The sequence below is a fragment of the Protopterus annectens genome, chromosome 8.part0 (genome assembly GCF_019279795.1).
Source record: "Protopterus annectens isolate FY-2018-M chromosome 8.part0, PAN1.0, whole genome shotgun sequence".
NCBI classification, from domain to species: domain Eukaryota; kingdom Metazoa; phylum Chordata; order Ceratodontiformes; family Protopteridae; genus Protopterus; species Protopterus annectens.
The window spans coordinates 1,960,324,963-1,960,347,908 of NC_056741.1; the positions used below are offsets into that span (position 1 = coordinate 1,960,324,963).

Genomic DNA, 22,946 nt, shown 5'->3' on the forward strand with positions numbered 1-22,946 from the left:
GTCTTTGTGAATCTTAGGTAACCCATGTATTGTTGGTACAAGTGGATTCTTAACAAAGAGATAGTCAAACAATTCTTGATCCAAGATATCACCTTTCAACATATCTAATAACATATTGTTTACGTGACTAATAGTAGCTTGCACTATTTGTTCATTAACTTGTAAATAGAAATCATCTTCCAAGAGTTTAATCATAGCAACATGATATTTGCTAGTGTCCATAACTACTATCCGACCACCTTTATCAGCTGGTTTAATGGTTATGGACTGTAATGACTGGAGTTTAAGTAAGCTAGTCTGCTCCCCTCTAGTCAAATTACCATTCTTCCTATATTTCTTTAGAGAAAAATATTCATATAAATCACAAGAGATTGAGTCCAACCTCGGAGATGTCAATAAACTTAGACTGAATAGAGCAGCCCCTTATTTTGGACCAGTTATTACTGGTGGATCCATTACAATAGACAATGGTAGAGATGATAGATCAACTCATGTAAGGGTTTCTTTACCATATAGTACTGATTGTCCAGCAATCAAGAATATTATTACGAAACACTGGCCTATTCTCTGTACTGATGACACCATTGGTAAACTTGTGGGGACTAAACCCTCTTTTCTATATAGGAACAAATTAAATTTAAGGAGAATGCTATGCTATTCAAAAAGGGATGAATGGTCAATGCCTCTTGAACACACAAAACCATGTGGACGCTGTAATTATTGTAATTCTCTTGACCCCAGTCCATTTTTTGAACATCCTGACATGCACACTAACTTCAGCATACGTGCTGTAGCTACTTGTGATACTACTCGTATCGTTTATTTGGCAGTGTGCCAAATATGTAATGCATTTTATGTTGGCAAAACTAATCGTCGTTTTAAAGACAGGATAAGAGAACATCTTTACCACATTAGGAAGGCTTCACCTCACAATGCCCTAGCTAAGCACGTAGCTCAAGCAGGTCCTGAACATTATTTTTTATTTAGAGCTCTTGAGAATATTAAACCCAGTATACGAGGAGGTGACATCAGGAACCATACTGAGAGCAAGGAGAGTATGTGGATAGTTAGATTGAGAGCAGATAGGGGTTTAGGTCTCAATGAGAGAGCCTCCATTAAACCTATGTTAAACAAACGGAGGAATGTTTGTAGATTTTATAATAAATGATGGAACATATATTTACCCCTTGAAATACATTTCTTTTGACATATATATTCATATATACATATTTATTAGAGCATCTTGAGTGTTCACGGAGAGTTTTTATATGTTTTTTATATTTACTTTGTCATTTTATACATCTCAGCATGTTCATATGTGCATATATTTTTAAGATTAGATTAACTCATGAATATGTAAACAAGAAGCAGCTTTTGGTAGGCCAATAGGAGATGTTTTAACTGTATAAATGTAGCCTATGTACTTGAAGGTCTTTGTTACATGATCTGATGAAGCTCAAATGAATGAGTGAAAGCGCTTATCTGACCTGCAGTGAATTAAAGTTGGATTTTAACCTGAGGATTTTGCCTTTCATTTGGATTTTAACCTGAGGATTTTGCCTTTCATTTATACTTGTGACTCTGCATCAGCCTAGTTGCTCCTTTTGGTTTCATCAATATCATTTAAGTTTTTCTGGAGCACTGGGCATTTATCCTGTTTGTCAGCGAGTGGTTTGTTCCTGTTTCTCATATTTTATAATATGTTTATGTTTTGAAAATGGTTAAGTATACATGGTAGGATGGTAAAATGTGGACAAATCATTCTCAAAAACTTCCATTCAATTATTTATCAGTACTACAGTAAAGTAGAGCATATGACTGCCATTCATAACATAGTCAAAAGGTTACAGGAAACTGTTCTGGTGTATAAAATTAAATAAACATAGTTAATAAGAGTAAAGATTTAAAGTCACAAGACTGATGTGCTTAAATAAAGATTTAAAGTCACGAGACTGACATGCATGTATTTTCTTTTCATCTAATATACATACAGTTTTTAACACCAAACAGTTAAAGTTCTGAATTAAAAAAAATAAAATAAAATCACAGATGGTATTAGTCAAACAGTTTTTGTAAAATTAATGGCAGGACAGTTAAATAAAAAAAAATACTGAAATCCATGTAAGCTAATTGTAAAATAATGTCTATTTATGTAGTACAAATGCATAGTTATGCAAATCACAATCAAATTAAAAAAAAAATGCCAAAAGAATTAACTATAGTTTATAAAGTATAAAAATGTGAACTCAGACCTTCCTAGACTAAATGAATAGTTACAGGAAATGTTGAAAAGATAAGATAAACAAGACTGATTGCCAGACAAGTAGCTTGATTTTTTCTAAAGCATTATTGTTATTAAAACATAACTGTTAAAATGTTTACAGGCAACCCTATTTGGTAATTGTAATAAAATGTCACAATTGTGCATAGATGTCACTGATCTGTTTGCAAGTAAATGTTAAAAGTAAAAAAAAAAAACTCAGTTGCATCAAGTACAGCCAGCAAATGGGCTATAGTATACATACAGTTCAAATCAATTGTGCAGGAGGGTATAAATACCTACTAGTGGTAATAAACAGCAAAAGCATTATAAAAAATTGATCAAATCAGACAAAGGTCCATAGTTTGTTAACATAATAAAGCAGATAAACAATAGTGCAGTATACTACAGGGGGAGGGGCACTCTCTCAGTTTTACACTGACTGTATAAGCAATACTGCACAAGGGTCTAAAATAGAGCTACAGGAATAAATAATATTTCATTCCTTCTTGACAATACTCTTTTAGGGGGGAAAGGAAAAAACAGGTATTAATGCATAAGAAACACTGGTAAACAGATTAAATATGAAAGTCCAAGATATTTTATGCTAGTTATTATTGTATTGTTTAGTATTAAATTGTATTTACAACCTGTTAAACTGTAAAGCTATACACAAGATAATTTAAAATTGCTTTATTAAAGCTATAAAAGAGAGAGTAAAGATATGTAAAAAATTAAACAAGAATGGTCACTATTTTAATATGTTTTGGCAAAACAATGTTGGTATAAAAAAGCATAAATGTTTCTAATTGCTGAGTATGTAGTTTAAAATAAAAGGATGTATGCCTTTGGTGGCAATTCCACTAGATACTTCTAAAGAGATAAGAATTTTCCAAGATTTTGCTTATTAGTAATGTTAATAAATTTGTAAGATTAGACTAAAAGTACTTTGCAGTCTTTATATGTACAAATGCAGAAGAATTCAGTACAAATGATAGTCATTGTATGTACAAATGCAGAAGAATTCAGTACAAATAAAATTAATGGTGAGATCCACTAAAAGCCCCAGGAGGGGGAAGGAGGGAGGGTCGTAATGACTGAACGAGGATCAACAATACAGATGGAACGTTATGGTAAGACATAACTTCTTTATCTGATATTGTTAATCCTTGTTCATTCCTTACATGTAGGATAGAGTCCCCAGCTACCTGTATTCCTGGGAGGCTCTCATGGAAGGACATTCCTGAGCACCACAGAACCAAAAGATGCTCTTCCCCTGGAGACCAAATCCAACTTGTAATGATTGATGAAGGTATGAGGACTAGACCAAGTTGCAGCTGCACAAATGTCATGTAAAGTGGCTCTGGCATGGAAGGCAGCAGAAGTTGCCACCGACCTTGTAGAATGAGCCTTTATGGTAGTAGTTAATGGGATATTACATTTTCTATAAATGAAGGTTACGCAGTCTTTTAACCATTTAGCCAATGTGACCTTAGCAACAGCACAACCTAATCTAGGTCCAGAATAGGCCAAAAATAACTGGTCTGATTTACGAGAAGGCTTACTCCGGTTCAAGTAGAAGCAAATTTTGCCTGTGAATATCTAGGTTATGTAGGCAATACTCTGCTCTGAATGATTGGGGAAGAAAACTGGCAATTCAATGGTTTGATTAATGGACATTTCAGAGATCACTTTTGGCAGAAAGGAAGGATTAGTTCTCAATGACACTCTATCTCTATGAAAAATCAAATATGGTCTCTTGATGCATAAGGCTTAAAGTTCAGACATACATCTGGCAGAAGTAATGGCGACCAAAAACAAGGTTTTCCATGACAAATATTTGAGGTCGCAAGAAGAAGCCGGTTCATAAGGTGACATTGTCAAAGCTTATAAGACTAATGACAGGTCCCATGGTTGAGTAGGTTCTCTAAAAGAGGGTTTTAGATGATTCATGCCTTTTATGAAAGTCTTGCATAATTTGTGTGACATAAGAGAAGAGTCTTGAACATCAATTAGATATTGCGGCCAAATGAACTTTAATGGTAGAGGCAGATAGACCGGATTGAAATAAGGTAGACAGATATTCCAGTACTATTGACACTGGTGCTGAAAAGGGATCTACCTGTTTTTCTTTCAGCCAAATAGTAAATATTTTCCACTTGCTGAGATACGTAATTCTGGTGGAATGAGATGCAATAAAAATGTCACTTACTGGCAAAGAAAGATGATTCTGCCTGGCAATCAGAAGAATTGGAGGAGCCATCTGTGAGCTTCAGGCTGTTAAAATTGGGGTGAATCAGATTCTGTGGATGGGAGATCAACCGTGGAGTTGGATGGAGAATCCACGGTTGAGCTAGCAGGTGAGGCCAAAAGAAGGGGAACCAAATCTGACGAGGCCAATATGGTGCTATGAGGATTACTTTGCTCTTCAACCGGCGGGCTTTCTTCAGAAACTGGGGAATAAGGAGGAGAGGTGGAAATGCATAAAGTAGACATGAGGGCCAATCATGGACTAGAGCATCCCTGGGTGACTGTCCCAGAGGGGGAATCAGGGCGAAATAGTTGCTGCATTTGTAGTTGTTTGGGGATGCAAAAGAGGTCACAGCAAGGGAGACTCTAGCAGTTGAAAATCTCCACCGCTATCAAAGGATTCAGGGACCACTCGTGAGGTTGTAGAATACACCTGCTGAGTCTGTCTCCTATCACGTTGGAACTCCCAGGAATGTGCATTGCTAGAAGAAAGTGGTTGGTAGCCATTGCCCATTGCCATATCCTCATGGCCTCTCAACAGAGTGGGTAAGATTTGGTTCCACATTGTTTGCTGATGTAACAGACCACAGCCATGTTGTCTGATTGTATCACAACAGTCCCAGACGGCAGCAGGGGATGGAATGCTTGCAACACCAGAAGCACCATCCTCACCTCTAGAACATTTATATGCAGATGGGCCTCCATTTTGGACCAAGTACCTTGGACTGTCTGTCCCTGGAATAGCCCCCCACCACATCAGGGAGGCGTCCATGGTCACTGTAGCCTTGGGCTTTTGGGGGGAGAAGGGGTGAGACCATTGTGATAAATTGTGCACCATCCACCAATTTAAATCTTGCTTGCACCTGTGAGTTACCGAATCTTGGCTGAAAGAGGGTACTGAAAGGGATACCACTGGGTGAGCAGTAACCACTGTAGAAGACTCATGTGAAACCTGGCCAGGGTGACAATAGTAATAGAGGCTACCATGGAACTTGACAACTGGAGAACAGAATGAGCTGTGGATTTCTCCCTTGAAAGGATAGGAATCAGTTGCTGCTTTATCCTTACAACTCTGTGCTCTGGAATGAATGCTCTGCAATTTTTTGTGTTCATGATGACCCCTATGAATTCTGTGGACTGAGATGGGGTGAGACTGGATTTTAGCCAGTTTATGGTTATGCCTAGCTTTTCTGCAGTGAGAAGAGAGTATGCCAGGGCTTCTTTCAATAGATGTCTGGTGGGGGCGGAAATGAGTCAGTCATCTAGGTATGGAAACACCTGGAATCCTTGTAGTCGCAAGTGAGCTGTGATGACTGCCATGCACTTTGTGAACACTCTGGGGGCTGTAGAGAGTCCGAAGGGCAGTACTCTGAACTGGTAATGACTGGCTCCTGCATGGAAGTGAAGGAATCTTCTTGATGGTCTGTCCACTTTTATGTGGTAGCACGCATCTTGAAGATCTATCAAGCACAACCAATCATCTTTTTCCAAAAGTGGAAGGATAGACTGTATTGTGACCATCTGGAATTTCTGTACCTTTACAAACTTGTTCAATACACTGGGATCCAAAATTGGTCTCCAGTCCCCATTTTATTTTGGCACCAAAAATAGTCTTGAGTGGAATCCGGATCCTATCTGGTCTGGAGGCACTATTTGAATGACTCTTTTTCTTAGCAGCTTTGAAATCTCTAATGCTACTTCTTCCCTTTGACTGGGTGGAATGTCGGGTAAGTTTTTAGGGGAGCAGGACAAAGGTCAAAAGGGATATGATAACTTCTGGTTATTATCCTTTGTACCCAAGAATCGGTGGTAATGGTTAGCCAGGCAGAAGGGCACAAAGAGAAATGACCCCCAACCACTTCCAGAGGAAAGCAGTTGGGCCGCTCTTCAGGAGTGCTGGTTGGATTGGCCAGGGAAAGAATCCCTGGAACCCTGGTTATGCAGACCCCTTCTGCGCCAAAAGGGGTGTCTTCCCTGAGAGTTTCTCCCTCTGCCTCTAGGGGAGAACTCAGCCTGTGTGTCACGGAAAGAACCTTGAGAGTTTTTGTGCCATATCTTCCCACTCTTCTGGTTTCTGGAGAAAGCCCGTTGAAGGGAAGAATAATGGACACCCACAGCAGAAAGGGTCTTACCGTCCTGTTCACATCTGGCCAGTGTGCTTTTAACCTTGGGTCCGAACAAAGAGGCTTCAATGGGAGCATTGAAAAAGGAAGCCTTGAAGGGTTCCGCGAAATTACACAAGCACATCCAGGCATGGCGTCTCAGAACAATGCCTGTACCCACCGCTCTAGCTGCTCCTTCTGATATGTGAGATATCAGGTGCATGGAGGAGTTAGATATCGATTCAATGGTGACTAGCTGAGAGGCCATTGTCATGGACCTCATCAGAGACAGCTCCAGCCAAAGTTTCAGAGAGCTCAGAAATTAAGTCTCTTTGAAGCCTGGTAAAATGTGCCATATAGTTCAGGGACCCAACTGAAAAGGTCACTGATGCAAAGGTACACTTCCCTATTCTGTCCAGAGCCCAGGACTCTTTATTGGGTGGATGGACAGTCTGGCTTTCTTCTTCCGCCAGGTCCTTTTTAGTTGCGGCCGCCACCACCAAGGCATCTACAGGAAGACCTTTGGATCAATGGGGATCACTAGCATGAGGGGACATTTTTCTGGCCTCCGGGGAATGGCCTCAATGGTGTCAGGAGCCTTACACGCATGCTGCACAATGAGCTGGACAAGTTTGTTGGCAGGTGGAGTAACCCAGGAGGTAGGGGGCTGGGCAAGAAAGGCCTGCAGGAACACAGACTCTTCATAGGTTGGGTTAGAGGGCTGCCAATCACCTCTCTGTTTAAGGATTTCAAGGATATCACCAAAGGATACCTCAGAGGGTGATCGTGGGGACCCTTCCCCATCATCAAAGTCTGTGTCTTCAGTAAGGGACTCCTCTGTGGAGTCCATGTGCTTCCTCTTGCACAAGCTCTTTTGATGATCTTCCTCAGAGGGAGAAGCTGGGGAAGACAGAGCAAAAGGGGTCTCCTGTGGGAGTATGTTCTGTGGCTCTTGCGCCCGGTGTCCGCTATGAGAGGCTCTTGCACATTGCGGTCCAGAGGAGGGTAGGGAGAGTGATAGCACAGGATTGCCAACTGATGCAAGAGCCTTCTCCATTAGCTGGAAGGCTGGTCCACCTGAAAAGGGGTGGGGACCCACGGCAGGGGTCACCCCTTGCCGAAGTGTCTCAGCCTGCCGACCCGGAGTCCCTGGATGGCTGTGAAACACCAAAGTACATATGCCACAGCTGACATCCTGGGCCATGGCAAGACTATCCTGCCACAAAAGCAACTACAGCTCCTTAGTGAGGTCCATAAAGGGAACCGTAGTGGGGGAAGACTTTACTATATCAAGGGGCTTCAAAGGCAATGAAGGAGGAGAATAAGTAGGGGTTTTTGGTAAAGGGTGATCATCTCCCGAGGAAGAATAGGTCCTAGTGGGGTGGGATATCTCTGGCCAAAAGCAATTGATCCACAAGACGCAACACATCATGTTCAGAGAGGCTTCTAGTGGATTTCACGGACATGGCTGAGGGAGAGTCAGGTCTATCCAAGGACGGAGCAAGCTCGGTGCCCACCACAGGGGAGGTCTGCACTGAAAACAACGGAGCTGTAATGGTCTGAACTACTGGTGTCTGCACCGAGGAAATCATTGGTGCCGAAGGCATGGTCTGCACCGACGATGAGGTCTGTACCGAAGTGGTTGTCGGCGCTAAGGACTGAGCTGAAAACATCGGTGATGAAAACTTGCGGTCCAGAGGAGGGTAGGGAGAGTGATGAGGTCTGTACCGAAGTGGTTGTCAGCGCTAAGGCCTGAGCTGAAAACATCGGTGATGAAAACTGAATGGTCGGTACCAAGAAGGTAGTCAGTGCCGGGTAAGTTGTCAGAGCCAAAAAAGGAATGGGCGTCGAAACATTCATCAACGTCATAACAGTCTGCATCGACTGAAAAGTCGGTGCTGGTAACGGAGTCTGAATTGAGGAGCTCCTCTGTACCGATGCAGTATGAGGCACACTTGTCGGTGCCAAAGTCATAGATGGCACCAATGGCCTCGGTGCTGAAGGTCTAGGCACCGAAAGCACAGGAGCCAAAGTAGTCAAATCCGAACTGGAAAGCTTAGCTTTCTTAGGTCTCGGTTCCTGAGAATCCCCAGCTGGGAATGAAGGAAGAGACTTGGCCTTTTTTTTGCTCATCACTCTTTTTCTTATGGGATCTTGGAGGGGTTGAAGCCTCCGACCCAGAAATAGCCTCTGAAAAAGGAGATTTAAGTAGCCCCTTCAATATTAATGTATTTTTCCTTTCAATTAACGTCCTGTTAGAGAAGTTCTTAGAAATCCCACAAGGTGGGTCAACTGTTAAGTGAGGGACACCCAAGCAGTAGACACATAGGGAATGTGCATGAGAAGTATGTAATTTATGGCCACAATCCAAATATCTTTTAAACCCTGGACTACCTTTTTTAAATGTCATGGTTAGAAGGAAAGAAGGAGAAACCAGAAAAATACCAACAATGGTACAAGAAATACCTGAAGGTAAAAAGGAAAGGGGTTTACCAACGATGGTAAAAAAAGGAATTACCTTACGGTAAGAAGAAAAGAAGAGTTGAAAAGAATTTGAAAAAGGTTGCAGCTACATGCGATAAGGTAAGAGATAACTATCTAATAACTTTTTTATGAAAAAAGCTGTCTTAGAACTTAGGTATGAAGAAAAATATTGTACTTAGCTCAAGAGAAGTAGCTTGACATGACCGAATGGCAACACGGCAAACGAAATCTTAGGTAACAGGGAGAGGGAATTCTGGGTAAGAGATTAGCTCAAGAGTTTGTAGCTGGCATGAGCTTGGAAGATGGCCGGCTCGGTTCCGAGGTCAGAACCGACTACCCGGACGTAAGGAATGAACGAGGATTAACAATATCAGATATGATATTCTCTTTAAGAAAGTAGTATTTTCTTAATGGAATAATATCAGAAGATGCACAATGTGAAGGTTATCACAACAGTGTAAATTTAATTTCAACAGGAAAGCAGACAACAGGTAAGAAAGAAAAAAGAATAAACATTTTTTCCACAAAAGTTTACTTACTTTTTCACAGCAAAGACTATGAGTCCAATTGAATGGTTGCCTTGTTTAAACTGTTCATTTATGATGTCATAATTATAGGTGCCTTCCCAGATGATTGGAGCAAGCCAAGGAGTCAAAATGTTAACATCGGTCCTCCTGCATAAGGACAACATCAGAATATCAACTTTTAGATTTTAAGGTGGCAACATAATATTAAAATTAAAGTACTTTAGTTTTATCATCTATTTCTAAGCTAGGTCTTAGACTAATAACTGACACAGTGATTTCATGATGCAGTTCTCTATACTCTGCTGCCCTTTTTCTTTTGCCTTTTTTCATTAAGATATATGCAAAATCTGCCTTTTTTCATTAAGATATATGCAAAATCATTCTAAAATATGTTGATATCAATATGGAACTCAAATGCAAGTGCAACGGAGGATTTATGTACACCTCAACTACTTCTGGAGAAATTGTTTTTCATCCATTGTAGCCACAGTACAGTTCAATTAAAGGGGAGATAAGTTGCTGAATGACTAGTTGATAAATAAAACTGATGAAACAGTCAATAAAATATCTCTGTACAAATTAAACATGTTTGATCTTGTGGAGCAAGCCCCTCACACTCCCATGTTGTAGGCTGCACCCACATATCCACTTTACACAACTTTGGATCACTGCATAATGGGGGAAGATGTCATTCCAAACTTTTGCAGCAACCACAAAGTAACTGTTTTATTGCTGTTCAACATGTAAGCATGGCAGAATGCAGCCCTCAGCTTTTGACCTGAAAGCCTTATACAGCTGTCCAGCAACACAACATGGAACGTCAAACAATTTCCTGCAACACTCAAGACAATAATATGTATTATTCTGCAGTTCATTAAATGCAAGCCACTTTTTTGCCTCCAGCTGCCTGTTCACTATTTAGACACTACAGCATTCACCATTTATCCACTGTCACTGAGCAAGAGCAATTCAAAGCACAACCACCAGGCAAGCAGTTCTGGGAGTTTCTTTTCATCATGCTTTCTTGTTTCCATTACCACCTGCTGCACATCCTCAGTAAACAGGTGTCGAAAGGGAATAAAGAACCTATCATCCACATAGTCAGTTGAAGATAACCAGGGCTGGGGTATATCAAACACCCAATTTCACAGCAAAGAGGCAGCAAACAAAGCAATAGTTCTATCAAAACAGTTTTATTGTGAGGTAGGTTGTGTCTTCAACGGCACTTCGTCAGACATCTTAAAAACTAAAACCAATTCCACTTAAAACTCATAATTAGCAGTCTGTCCAATAGCATCATTTCATCAATTGCATATTAAAAGCTGAAATAACTCCTATTCCAACCTATTAGCTGCCCTAAGACTCCATAAAAAATATAAACATTCCAATTATCAAACTTAAAAATATTCATACAATGTTGTTGTGTTGTGTCTTTCAGCTTTTCACGGTTAGGGGTAGCCACAGCGGACCTCCAGTCCGCTAATGATTGGTAGTTGATTTTTAAGTGCATAGTTACCAGCCCTGATGCACAACCTTCAATGAAGGTACAGCCATTCACGAATGTCTCCACGCAGAAGATGCTCTAGCTGAGAATCGAACCGAACAGCGTCTTACTGTGAGGCGACAACGCTACTGCAGCACTACCACCGCGTAATAGACCATATTCATCATATAAAGCACATCTGCACCATGCACTTAACTGTTTTCTCCATATAAACACATGTAATATTGCAGATGGTCAGACGATGGCAGCATATAAATACAATAACCTACGTACAAATACAATAGCTACCTACTGGAAATACATATTTCCTCTTCTATATGTACCTGCACTCTAATTTACCTACAGAACCTAACAATTCCCCACTGTCTCTAAAATTAGAATCAATGTTTAAGTGGCTTATCTATCAAAAATTATTTAAGTGAAACACTTGTCACTGAGCTGGTGGGCTCTATCTGCTTGCAATCTGATTATCCATTTAATCCCACATTTCTCAGTATAGTTCTTAAAATTACCTATCCTACTGCCTTTATTAATTAATTATATGGCCAAAAATACAAATTTCTGTCTCAAATCATGAGCTAATATGTGACAAGCCAGGGCATTGCTCTCATCATCTTTATTTATAGCATATAAGTGCTCCCTCACTCTCCATCTACGGGTTCTATTTGTCTTCCCTGTCTGCAGCCTCAAAGGAAGCACACAGATCTGTTCAGAACTGGTGATCAAGAACACCACATATACAAATACCATAGATATAGCAAACTTGCTGGTTGACAGATTTAGTGAAAACTTTACTCCTCTGTCCCCCCCCATCAATAAATCAGAACATCCCCAGTACCTTGCCTCCTTCCTCTTGCATCTAGGGAACAGGTCATCACTGCTCTCTCAAAGGCAAAAAATACAGCCTCCATGGGACCCAATAACATCCCAGGCTGCATCCTACATGAACTCAGGCAGGAACTTGCAGCACCATTAGGCACCCTATTCAACCAAAGCCTGAATATTGGCTTCATCCCAGCTGAGTGGAGGACAGCCACTGTCATCCCTTTACACAAAGGTGGAGCATCCACCGATCCAGGAAATTATAGACCCATCAGCCTAACTAGTCCGATCTGCAAGGCCATGGAACAAATCATCATGGACCTCATTAGCAAGGATACTGGCAACCTCCAAACACATGATCCCACACAGTTTGGCTTCGTCAAGGGGAGGTCATGTCTGCTAAATTTGGTCAACTTCTTTGAGACAGTCACCAAAGCTATGGATGAGGGGAAGATGGTGCACACCACCTACCTTGACCTGGCCAAAACCTTTGACACTATTCTCCACTAGGGCATAATAGATAAACTCTTTCAACTAGGCATCAATCCATATGTTACCAGATGGGTAGCAAACTGACTCACTGATAGAACCCACGTAGTCAAAATAGGGGAAGCCACCTCAAGCAGTAGACCCGTAACAAGTGGCATACCCAGGGTTCGGTCTTGGGGTCTCTGCTATTTGAGATATACTTTTCTTAGGTGCAGGCCAAAACCAGTGGGCTATGGCTGATGAAGTTTGCAGATAACTGCAAGCTGGGTGCTGTCATCAATTCCCCTAGTGATGTGGACATCCTCCAAGAGGGTCTCACTCAGACAAATGACTGGTGCCAGAAACATGCCCACAAGCTGAATACCAAAAAATGCATCATCATCCCCTTTGGAGAGGGTGATGGGCCATCCCTAGAAATGATCACATTAATAACAATGTCCTAAGCACACAATCAGTCATGAGAAATTTGGGCACCAAGGTTGACAGCAAACTGACTTTTGCCCACCATGTTGCTTCCGTTGTATGGAAAAGCCTTCTACATGGCCCACCTCATAAGTAAGGTATCTCATCCAGGGAAAAGGAGGTCATAACATCCCTGTATTTTCCCTTATAAGGCCCATTATTGAGTACAATGCCCCTTTTGGCATGTACCTCGCAAAGCACATGCAGCAGCTGGAGAGACCACAGAGGTTTCTCACCAGGAGAATCCAGGACCTCAAACATCTACCATACATTGATAGGCTAAAAGCCCTTTCCCTCTACTCAGTGTCATACAGACTCCTCAGAGGTGACCTCTGTCTGGCATACAAGCTGATCACAGACCCTACCTTTATGGGACTGCTACATATCCGCAAGTCAAGCTCCACTCGAGTAACCCACATTCATGGCCTCAACTTGGTCTTTGACATCAACAAGACTTGTTGGCGGGACAGATTTGTGTCTCAGGACTCCCTCATCTATGGAATAGACTCCCTCTCCATATCAAGCAGAGTACCTCTTTACCCCTTTTTAAGTGCAACCTGGATAACTGGATGGGAAACAGAAAATATACCCGTGGGATTCCAACCGTGTCCCTGCTGGACAGAGGGATTGGGTGCTGATTTGTCTAAACATGGGCTAAACTCTTGGCTAGGCTTATAAGGGCCTCAGGGCCAATAGACTAGTAATCTCCTATGATCCTATGATTTGCATGCAAGTATTCAACTAGATAAAACTTAATTACAGTAAGCCACACTACCATATTTCTGTATAAGAGTTAAATAGCTACTTAGTAATGAGAGAGAATAGAAACAATGAAAGGAAATTTCCGGGGGCTAAAATCAGTAAATCAACCTAATAAACTCCCTGACATCATCAAGGACTCAACAATTTTTAAATCTAATTATATGTTTGGTAGTACAGAATCCACATGAGTAATAGCATTCTGATTACATCAAGGGTTCCTTGTATATTCCTTACTTCCTCCTTATGGCTCAAAAAATGTGACACTTTTGGAAAGAGCATAATGTGGAAAACAGAGCCAGATCCAGCATTAGGCAACCTAAGAAGTTCCCTAGGGCCTGCTGACTGGGGGTGGGGCTGCCACAACATTTAATTTACACAAATAAAGCACTTACAGAGTGAATCCTTAGTAGTGTCAGATGCAACACGGGATTTAGCTTCAGACACATGAAATTTTTAGGTTTATAGAATTGTTGTTGAGCAAACCAGCTATTCCTTTGGCTGAACAGAAGACAAGCATGGAGAACTGGGTGAGGTGACAAGAAGGTATGCATGTGTGTGCAAAATGCACCAGTTAGGGAAGGCAGGTTGGCTAACTTGTTCAAGCTCAAACCCTGTATCTTGATTAGTAGGGACAAGCATCTGAATCCTCTACACCAACTACCCAACTATCAGGGGTGCATTTTCAAGGACTAATGAGTTTCAGTGCATTTTCAAGGCATGTTGAGTTTCAAGGGAAGAGAAGTTTACTGCTGTTCATGCTAACTCAGTTTTCAAAGTGTAACTATTTTGTTTAGCAAATGGCCATCATCATAGTTTGTGCTATAAAACTAAAAAACACTGTTAGTAGCACAACAGATATCACCTTTGCCTTGGATGCAGAAGGCTGTGGGTTCTAGTCTTACACCATGTAGATGGAGTGCTGATATTACAATGCCTTTTAAGAGGGGGAATGGGGGTGTTGCTCTGAGTGTGTCCTCCTTTAGATGAGATGCCTAGTAACTATAAACCTGTTGTCAGTTTGACAGTCTTGCTCTACTGCAATATTACCAGCTTTTATTTTTTTTTAACAATGCAGCATGGACAATTTATTCTTCAAGGGCAGCAGGCACTGAATTTGTACATGAAATGGTGAAATGTAAAATTGCTTGCCAGAAGCTACCTCTTCATTAGTTAAATATCTCTTTAATGTGGAATTATTCAGATGGCTTTTACTTCTGCTGAAATTGTGTTGGCTGATACTGGTTGATTGTAATGACAAGTTTGAGTGACCTTTTGTGGTTGAAATGTTCTGAAATGGGTAGTTTTGCCATTATTGGTTCAGACATTTTGTTTAATTGCTTACTGGAAAAATGTTCAAAACTACAAATTTAAAATGCACACTAACAAGTGGTGCTGTGTTATACAAGGAATATAAAATTGAATACAATCAGGAAAGTGCAAAGAACAAATGCATGCATGCATGACCTTAAAAATAAGTACAAGTGTTCTATGGTCTGACAACAGCACAAAGGAAAACAATCTGCCACTGGCCAAATGCATTTACTTTGAATATGAGTTTCAATGAATCTGAGTTTCAAAGGCAGAGAAGCTTATTGTTCACGCAAAGTCTGTTTTCACTGTGAGACTGTATTGTTTTGTTTAGCAAATGGCTATCAATGTTTGTGCTATAAAATCTGAAATAAAAGTTTTAAATCTCTCATGACTGTAGAAGTAAAGAAAATAGTATGCATACGGACAGGTTTGAACATTGTTTATGGTAACTGGGGAGAAATGGACAAATAACTGGACACTGGAATGGCTGGGGGGGCTGTTGGGGGGCCCTGATCTATTACTCTGCCTAGGAACCCTTTTGACCGTGATCTGGCTCTGGTTGAAAATGCTTGCTATAGTAATTATATCCATGAAGAAAAGAACATCTACAAGTGTAAGCACATATTATGCCATTAGACGACAGAATTACACCACATTTAATGTTGCATGCTACACACTAAATTCAGACTCAAAAACACTGCACATTAAAAACAGCAGAGCTTTACAAAACAATGTCTTCTTTTTATGCTGAACAGGAAGGATACAACACACATGCATTAATAAATGTAAAAAAATCACTATCTTTGTTACCACACAGTACAATACATTTTAATTAAGAATATAATATGCTGTTCAAACTTGGAAAACGTGAAACAGTCAGAAGATAAGTCAGGGACTTTATTATTATTGCAGGCCAAGGTGCACATAGTAGAACTGAATAAGACGCCATGATAAAAAAAATCTCAAAGGTACACTGTTAAAATAAAAAAAGGAACAGCACGTTTGTGCTGTTCCATTTTTTATTTTTACTATGGTCACATGTAAGACATACCCTGATGAACTCTAACACAGCATTCAGAAGAATATCGTAAATGAGGCAGCATGCAGAAATGCACTGATGCAGAGCAAAAGAAAATAAATCTAAAGATGAATTATCATCCTTATGTGGATGGTAGACTACCAACCAATGTCTGTAGTGCTGTACCTCTTTCCTGAGATTGCACCAGTTGTTCACACACTGCTAGTGATGGGTCAACAGTATCAAAATCCATCCTCCTTCCTCAATGTCACATTTGTCTGCTAGAAACATGTACCTGGTACCAGTAGAGACCATCTGCTGGAAGAGAGTATACCCAATTTGTACCACAGGAAGGGAGAGAAGTTAGTCGGTTAAGCAGAGGGACTGATTTCTATTTTTTACCTTGCAATTACTTGCTCTGTAAAAATGGAACAGGTCTGTCTGCTCTTTAGCTTTCCTTCCATACAGGGTCTACCATCCATTATCAGTACCTGACCCAGTAGAAGGTTTGCTGAATAAGAGGAGACTAACACAGTGATATCAGCATTTGCTTCATCTGACTTTTCAAATAAGATATTCTTCACTGCATTACATATCCAAAAAATGCCAAGGAATCATAGCTGACAAGTCACTCAAATCTTCCATAACAGTTTAATACATGGGTCCCATAACCTTCTTTTATGAAATGAGGAGTTGTACTCTGACAAGATCCTGACTGGATTCTTCAAGTACTCAATGCCTGTAGAGATCCCTTTCCTGTCAGTACAATTGACAAACCACCAGATGAAGTGACATGCAACTCAGGAATTCTGTTCTTAGCCAATACTCTTCCCCCTCTTGACTACTGGCATCACATGATTCTGAGGCCAGCCACTTTTGGATAAAACTGGCAAGATCATTATCTTCCCTGCACTCCCAACAGACAAATTATATGAAGACTGTTTCATCAGCTAAGATTTCCCAAATTATCCAGCTTCAATTCCATTTTATGTGCTTTGTTGCAGCTCCAAAGTCTGGATGCTATGATGTACTATGACCTCTCTATAACTGGCAGTCTCCTGCAAGTGTTTCTCATAGGTTCACAGGTTAAGTACTAGGCTAGCTGCCCTTGTGGGACATTTTAAGCCTAGGCAATTTCCTTTCTGATGCTCAAATTAACCAGTCCCATTTGGTGTTAGATTGGCCTTGCCTATTCCATTGTCGATAATTATCTATTCCCCCTAATGAAAATAACTAGGATCATGCCACAGATAAATCGAGGGGACCCATGCATGGAATAAAGCCTTTATGAGCTGCATCTGTCCATTAGTAGTACAAGGGACAGTCCTGGGGTAAATTTTGTGTTTCCCAGCCATAGATCTAAGATACTGTTGAACATGGTTAGTGATGAGCTTTGTTTTACATGGACCAGGAGTCTGTTCCAAAGCAGTGGTGTCCCCTGTGAGATATACCTCTCCCTCAAACTGTTCTACTGATGTTGCAGAAGAGGTTTTGATCCCTTGACTGAGTACTTCTAATGCCATTTGATTTGGTGATGTGCAGTAAATCCATCAGTCTTGGGTTGGAGGATGTGTTGCATACTAGACATAGGTCACACCTCTTAGCAGTCTGTAGTACAAACCGTCAATGTCAAGGCACTGACAGAATGTTGGAGTCCCTCCATTCCCACTGTGGGTAGTGAGGAAGACGCAATCATTTTAGCCACACTCCTACCATGAGAGACAGTGCACAGCTACTATAAAAGCAACAGTCTTGTGAACAAGTTTCTTATGGCAGAAGTGACAGTGCATGAGACTTTCAAAAGAAACAGTGGAGAACTTATTATTTGGCAGGTCACAGAGTAACTAAATATCTGACACAATAAGCATCTCTGTTCAGTTAGCAGTTAAACATAATCAGTACTTTGAGACAATAGCCAATTTTTCCCTTAGGATTTCTAGCAAGGAGTCCCTGGACCATGTTTCCATAGTTCATTCCCATGTATGCCCCTGTTGTCAAGATAATTAGTTTTGTGTGAAAATATTATGTATTTATAGTTTAACTTGGTTATGATAGATGCTCCAGATATCAGTTGTGCTGTGAAAAGGGAATACATTTATTTATGCATTAGCCAGGGTAGAGCACCGATCCAGATGGAACTTTCTAAGATCTAGTCAAGAACACTGCACTGGGCAAGTAACTTGCTCAGATTCACACAACAGTCAAAGGAAGCTGAGGGGAATCAAACCACAGACTACATTAAGCAGATCATTAAAAGCTCATAGCATTTTTAAACACCTTTATTAAATTATCACTTAAGACATTGCAAACATACATTAACAGGAAATAAAACAAACCACCTTAACATTTTCCTATTTACATACATTATATGTAACACATTTTCTTTTTTGTAACTATAATCAGAACATTACATAAATTGCTGAAATCCTGCCTTCCCTTAAACCTCACTCTTCCTTCCTCCTGAAAGTTATTCTGCATGTATTGTTCCCACATTTCACAAGTGTAAGTAATTTGCTTTGTCCCCTTTTTAAAGATCCTTCTTCCAGTTCTTCTGTCTGCTTTATATCATTCAATAATTCAAATATAGTTGGTTCAGACCTTGACTTCCATTTTCTGGTAATTGCTTTTTTGGCAGTCAAAAGAATTAAAGTTAAAGCCTTATTGCATCTAGGCAATCCAGATCTTGTGCCCCAGCTCAAAATAATCATTTCCTTAGTTATAGCCATTTCCATCCATCCATCATGTACCCCACTTTCTCCATTTTTGCACATGGGGGTCAGGGTGTCACTGACAATCATCTCTAGCCAAGGTTTACACAACCAGGTGTCTAGCCCTACCTTGGTAGTTCATCCGTACCACTCACTCATACACACATTTGCACCTACGGCAATTTAGAGTGTCCAATCCACCAACTGCATGTCTTTGGAATGTGTGAGGAAACCACAGCACCTGGAGGAAACCCATACAACCATAGGGAGGACATGCAGACTCCACACAGAAGGCACCCCAGCTGAAAATCGAACCAGAGAACCTCTTCATGTAAGATGACAACACTAACCACTGCACCATCACGGATAGTCATTTACTCACCCGATATGTCTGACAAAATGTTCTGTAGGGAATTTTTAAAATGTGCCATCTCATTACACTCCCAAGACATACATTCTCAGTTACCTCTTACTTCCCCATCACACCACCAATATTTGCCATCTACCGAAGGAAAAACTCTTTGTAATCTGCATGGGGTATAAAAAATACCTATGTAAACACTTTTAAAGCAAAGATCCTAAAGCAAAGACCTTAAACCTTCTGGCTGCACATTTTGGATCCATATATGTCGTCCTGTTGTTCTCTTGTAAATTGCTTTTCCAGTCTCTCTTCATGGTCTTTTCTAACCTCCTTTGATTGATTCTTACAATTATCTTGCAATATTTTATATGCCTACTAACCATCCCTTTCTAACAGCAGTTTCTGTTCTCGATTCACCTAAAAACTCTAACAGAGTAGGTCTTTGACTTAAGATTCCCCAATCCCCTCTCTCTTTGCCTATACTCTGATATCAATCCCTGGTAGGAAAGGCAGTCTCTAGCCTGCAATCCATATGTTGTCTTGGCCTCATTTCACTCTGTTACCTTTCCCTCTCTATTTGCTCCTAATACATTGGTTCCTTTGTCAGTTTTCTCCAGTAAATTCCAGCCACCTCTGGTCTTTTTTCAGACCCTTACTTGCAGTCATCACTACTGGCAAAATATCCTTTCTCTAGTCTCACATTGGCTTAGCTCTTAGAATACCTTCTGCTACTTTATGGTTATTATCCCCCTTAAAAATTGCATCAAAAATCCCACTCCCTCTCTTTCTTGAACTTTCCCCCTGCTTCATCATCCCTTCCATTTTGAATTATAACCTTCTACTTGTGTTACATATATGAGCCTTAACTGTGTAGCTCTAAAATATCCCTTTAAATCAGGTAATCCTAAACCACCTTGTTCTTTTAGAAGGATCAACTTATCCCATTTAACTTTTACCCTCTTCCTCTCCCAGACAAATTTCTTCAAATCTAATTACTGCCCACAACTTCTCCTCCGGTTGATACAAGTATGCCTGGCTTGTATGTAAACTAAATGGACCAAAACATTTTTACTGCTTCTAGCAGTATTCACACCCATAAACAAGAGCTTACCCTTTCTCTCTTTTTGTATTACCTTTTTATTCTCTTCTCTCACATCCTTAGCTGCCATAACAGAAGCCTTTTTAATCCGTACTCCTAAATATTTAATCTTATCATACTCCCATAAGTATGGGTATTTCTGAACCAATTAGTGTGTGGTACATAATTTACGATTATAGCCTTTGTTTTATCTACATTAATTTTATATCCCGAAAAAGACTTGAATCTGTCTCAAAATGTTCCACAATACTGAGATGTACTTTTCAGGATTTATCAAGTACAAAATATCATCTGCAAATAAAGCCAACTCTACTTGCTTGTCATTACAATTATATCCTTGCATTTCTGAGTCCTTTATTTTCTTTGCCAATGGCTAAATACAAAGCAAATAAAGGGGAAAGATGACACCCCTGCCTAGTTCCTCTCTTCAAACACAACTTATAAGACAGGAAGCCTCCTAATTTAATTCTGGCCTCCGTTCCTTCATGTATCTTCCTAATTAACTTTATTATTATATCAGGGAATTCAAATACTTCCACTGCCCTACTAAAAAAATCCAAGCATGCTCTGTCAAATGCTTTCTCTGCACCAAGACCCACTAACAGTGATATTTTCTGAAGATGTTCTGAATAAAAGCAGACAAAAGTGCTAAATCTTTGACTTGAGTCCCATTCCTGTTATCATTTTCATAGTGTGTTCATTAGTTTTGAGTTTTTATTTACTACTCAGCATCTTGGTTTTATTTAACAGTGGTATTTTATTATATTCTACTTCCCTCTGGATCTTCATTCTCCTATTAATATTGTCAAATGTTTGCCTCCCCCTCACAAAACCACAATGATCCATATCTATTCTTTTAGCTACTATAAACAACCACTTTAAGATTTAAAATTGAAATGGATCTACTTGAAGCTGGGTCTGACTGGCTTTTATCATCTCTATATATTACAGCCATCACAGCTTTCTACAAGATGCTTCTGCTTCCCCTACTTTAATACGGTTAGACATGATTTTCCAAATCTTTCAAATTTCTATCTTCCAAACATTCATGAAAATATTATCTTTTCCTGGAGACTTTCCGGAAGATTGCTTATACATTACCATTCTTATCTCATCTCCTATCTTAATGAGCCTCATCTACCACTAACCTTGGCAAAATTAAGTCTTATATAAATTCTTCCAATTGTGCTTTTTCTTGATTTCCATGCTTCTCTGCTTTATACGAATTCTCATAAAATTTTCAAAATATCACTAATACCTCTACAGGATTTCTGGTTATTTTTTCTTGTTAAAGGCTCCCTAAGTCTGGTGAAAACCCTTTCTACTTTCTGTTGCCTAAGTCAATGTGCTAAAAGTTTTTGTGCTCTGGAGTTATAAAAAAAGTAATTGATTAACAGCAACCTTTCTAAACTCATGCATACTATCCAGATGCTCCCTTATTTTCTATTTAGCACTCTGCATTTATGCCTCTTCTTATGTGAAAGTCCCTGTATTCTGCAATAATTTAACCTTTGTCAGCCCCTGCAATTAATTCCTATTACTTCTTAATCATATTTCTTTCTCTTATTTCTATTCTATTTTTAGACTATATTTTCATCTTATCCCACACCACTAGCTGTAGGTGAAAATATTTCTACCTCTTCCAAAAACTCTCAAATAATTTCTACTACCCATTCCTTAAATTCCTTTTTAACAGACAGGTGGAAAAATGGCAGTGTTTCATTTTTACTTCATTACCCTGCATTTTTATCTTTATTCCTGTATGATCAGAAATATTTACTGGATTTGTGTCAAAGCTTTCAATTAAATGCATGTTTCTGTGAAATATATTTTTTATCTCATCTAGCCCAGATGTTGTACAGTACCTTGGGGAATAATATGTACATGCACATGTCAGAGTTTCTACTATAGATTCCACATCTTCTTTACTACACATTTTCATAAATCACTTCAGAAATCTTTCCACTTTTGTTATATTTTCCCTTCTAGGTCCCCTGATACATCCTCACTATTGCAAATTTATGTCCAGTCCCTACAAACAAGTAATGTTCCATGGTGAAAACCAACTATTTCTCCCAGAATTTTATTAAGCTCCATAACAGTTTTTGGTGGAAAATAACATGCCAGCATAATCCTCTTTTGCCAACAGCCCCTTACTACCACAAATCTACCATTATTGTCTTTTTTTTGCTCTTCCATCATTACTGGAAGCAATCTAGCAGTTAGTATACTTACTCTTTTTCCTTTGTCCCTGAAATTCTGCTGAATATCCATCCTAAAATCCTTTCTATTTCAAATTCACATGCTCAATTATTTCTAAACATGTCTCCTGTAGCATTGCTATTTGTACTCTGCATTTATTAATATAATTCCATATTCTTTACTTTTTGTCTGTACCTGTAAGGATATTTATGGTAGAAGATAATATGGATAGCACAGCCATTATAATAAAAATCTATTATCCCCACCTATTATATCGGACAGTTTTTTTTAAATAAGCATTCCCAATTTTGTGTTACATGCACACAATAATTTGGCAGGCTGATATTTTGTACAGTTGTTTCATCTCCATTTGAACTTTTGTCACATTTTTCAAGACTTTTTATTTGAATCGAAACCCTGAAAAAATACATTTTTGAAACACCTGCACCCCCTACTAACGTGAAAAAACACAAAAACTATGTACATCTTCAAGAAATGAAGTTTAATCTTCCAGATTGGAATAATTGCCAAAAATGAGAGCTGTACTCATAGGCATTACCTAAACTAAAATTAAGGTTGCCAATG

General features: G+C 39.6%; 1 protein-coding gene across 2 annotated transcripts in view; it reads right to left on the reverse strand.

Moving 5' to 3' along the window:
* Positions 1-22,946, reverse strand: part of LOC122809761 (histo-blood group ABO system transferase-like) — a 1,808,094-nt gene that overhangs the window by 125,831 nt on the left and 1,659,317 nt on the right. For both annotated transcript variants that reach the window (XM_044081487.1, XM_044081486.1), the window contains exon 7: positions 9,636-9,770. In XM_044081487.1, coding sequence (XP_043937422.1) covers positions 9,636-9,770 — 135 coding nt within the window. The remainder of the gene's footprint in view (positions 1-9,635; positions 9,771-22,946) is intronic.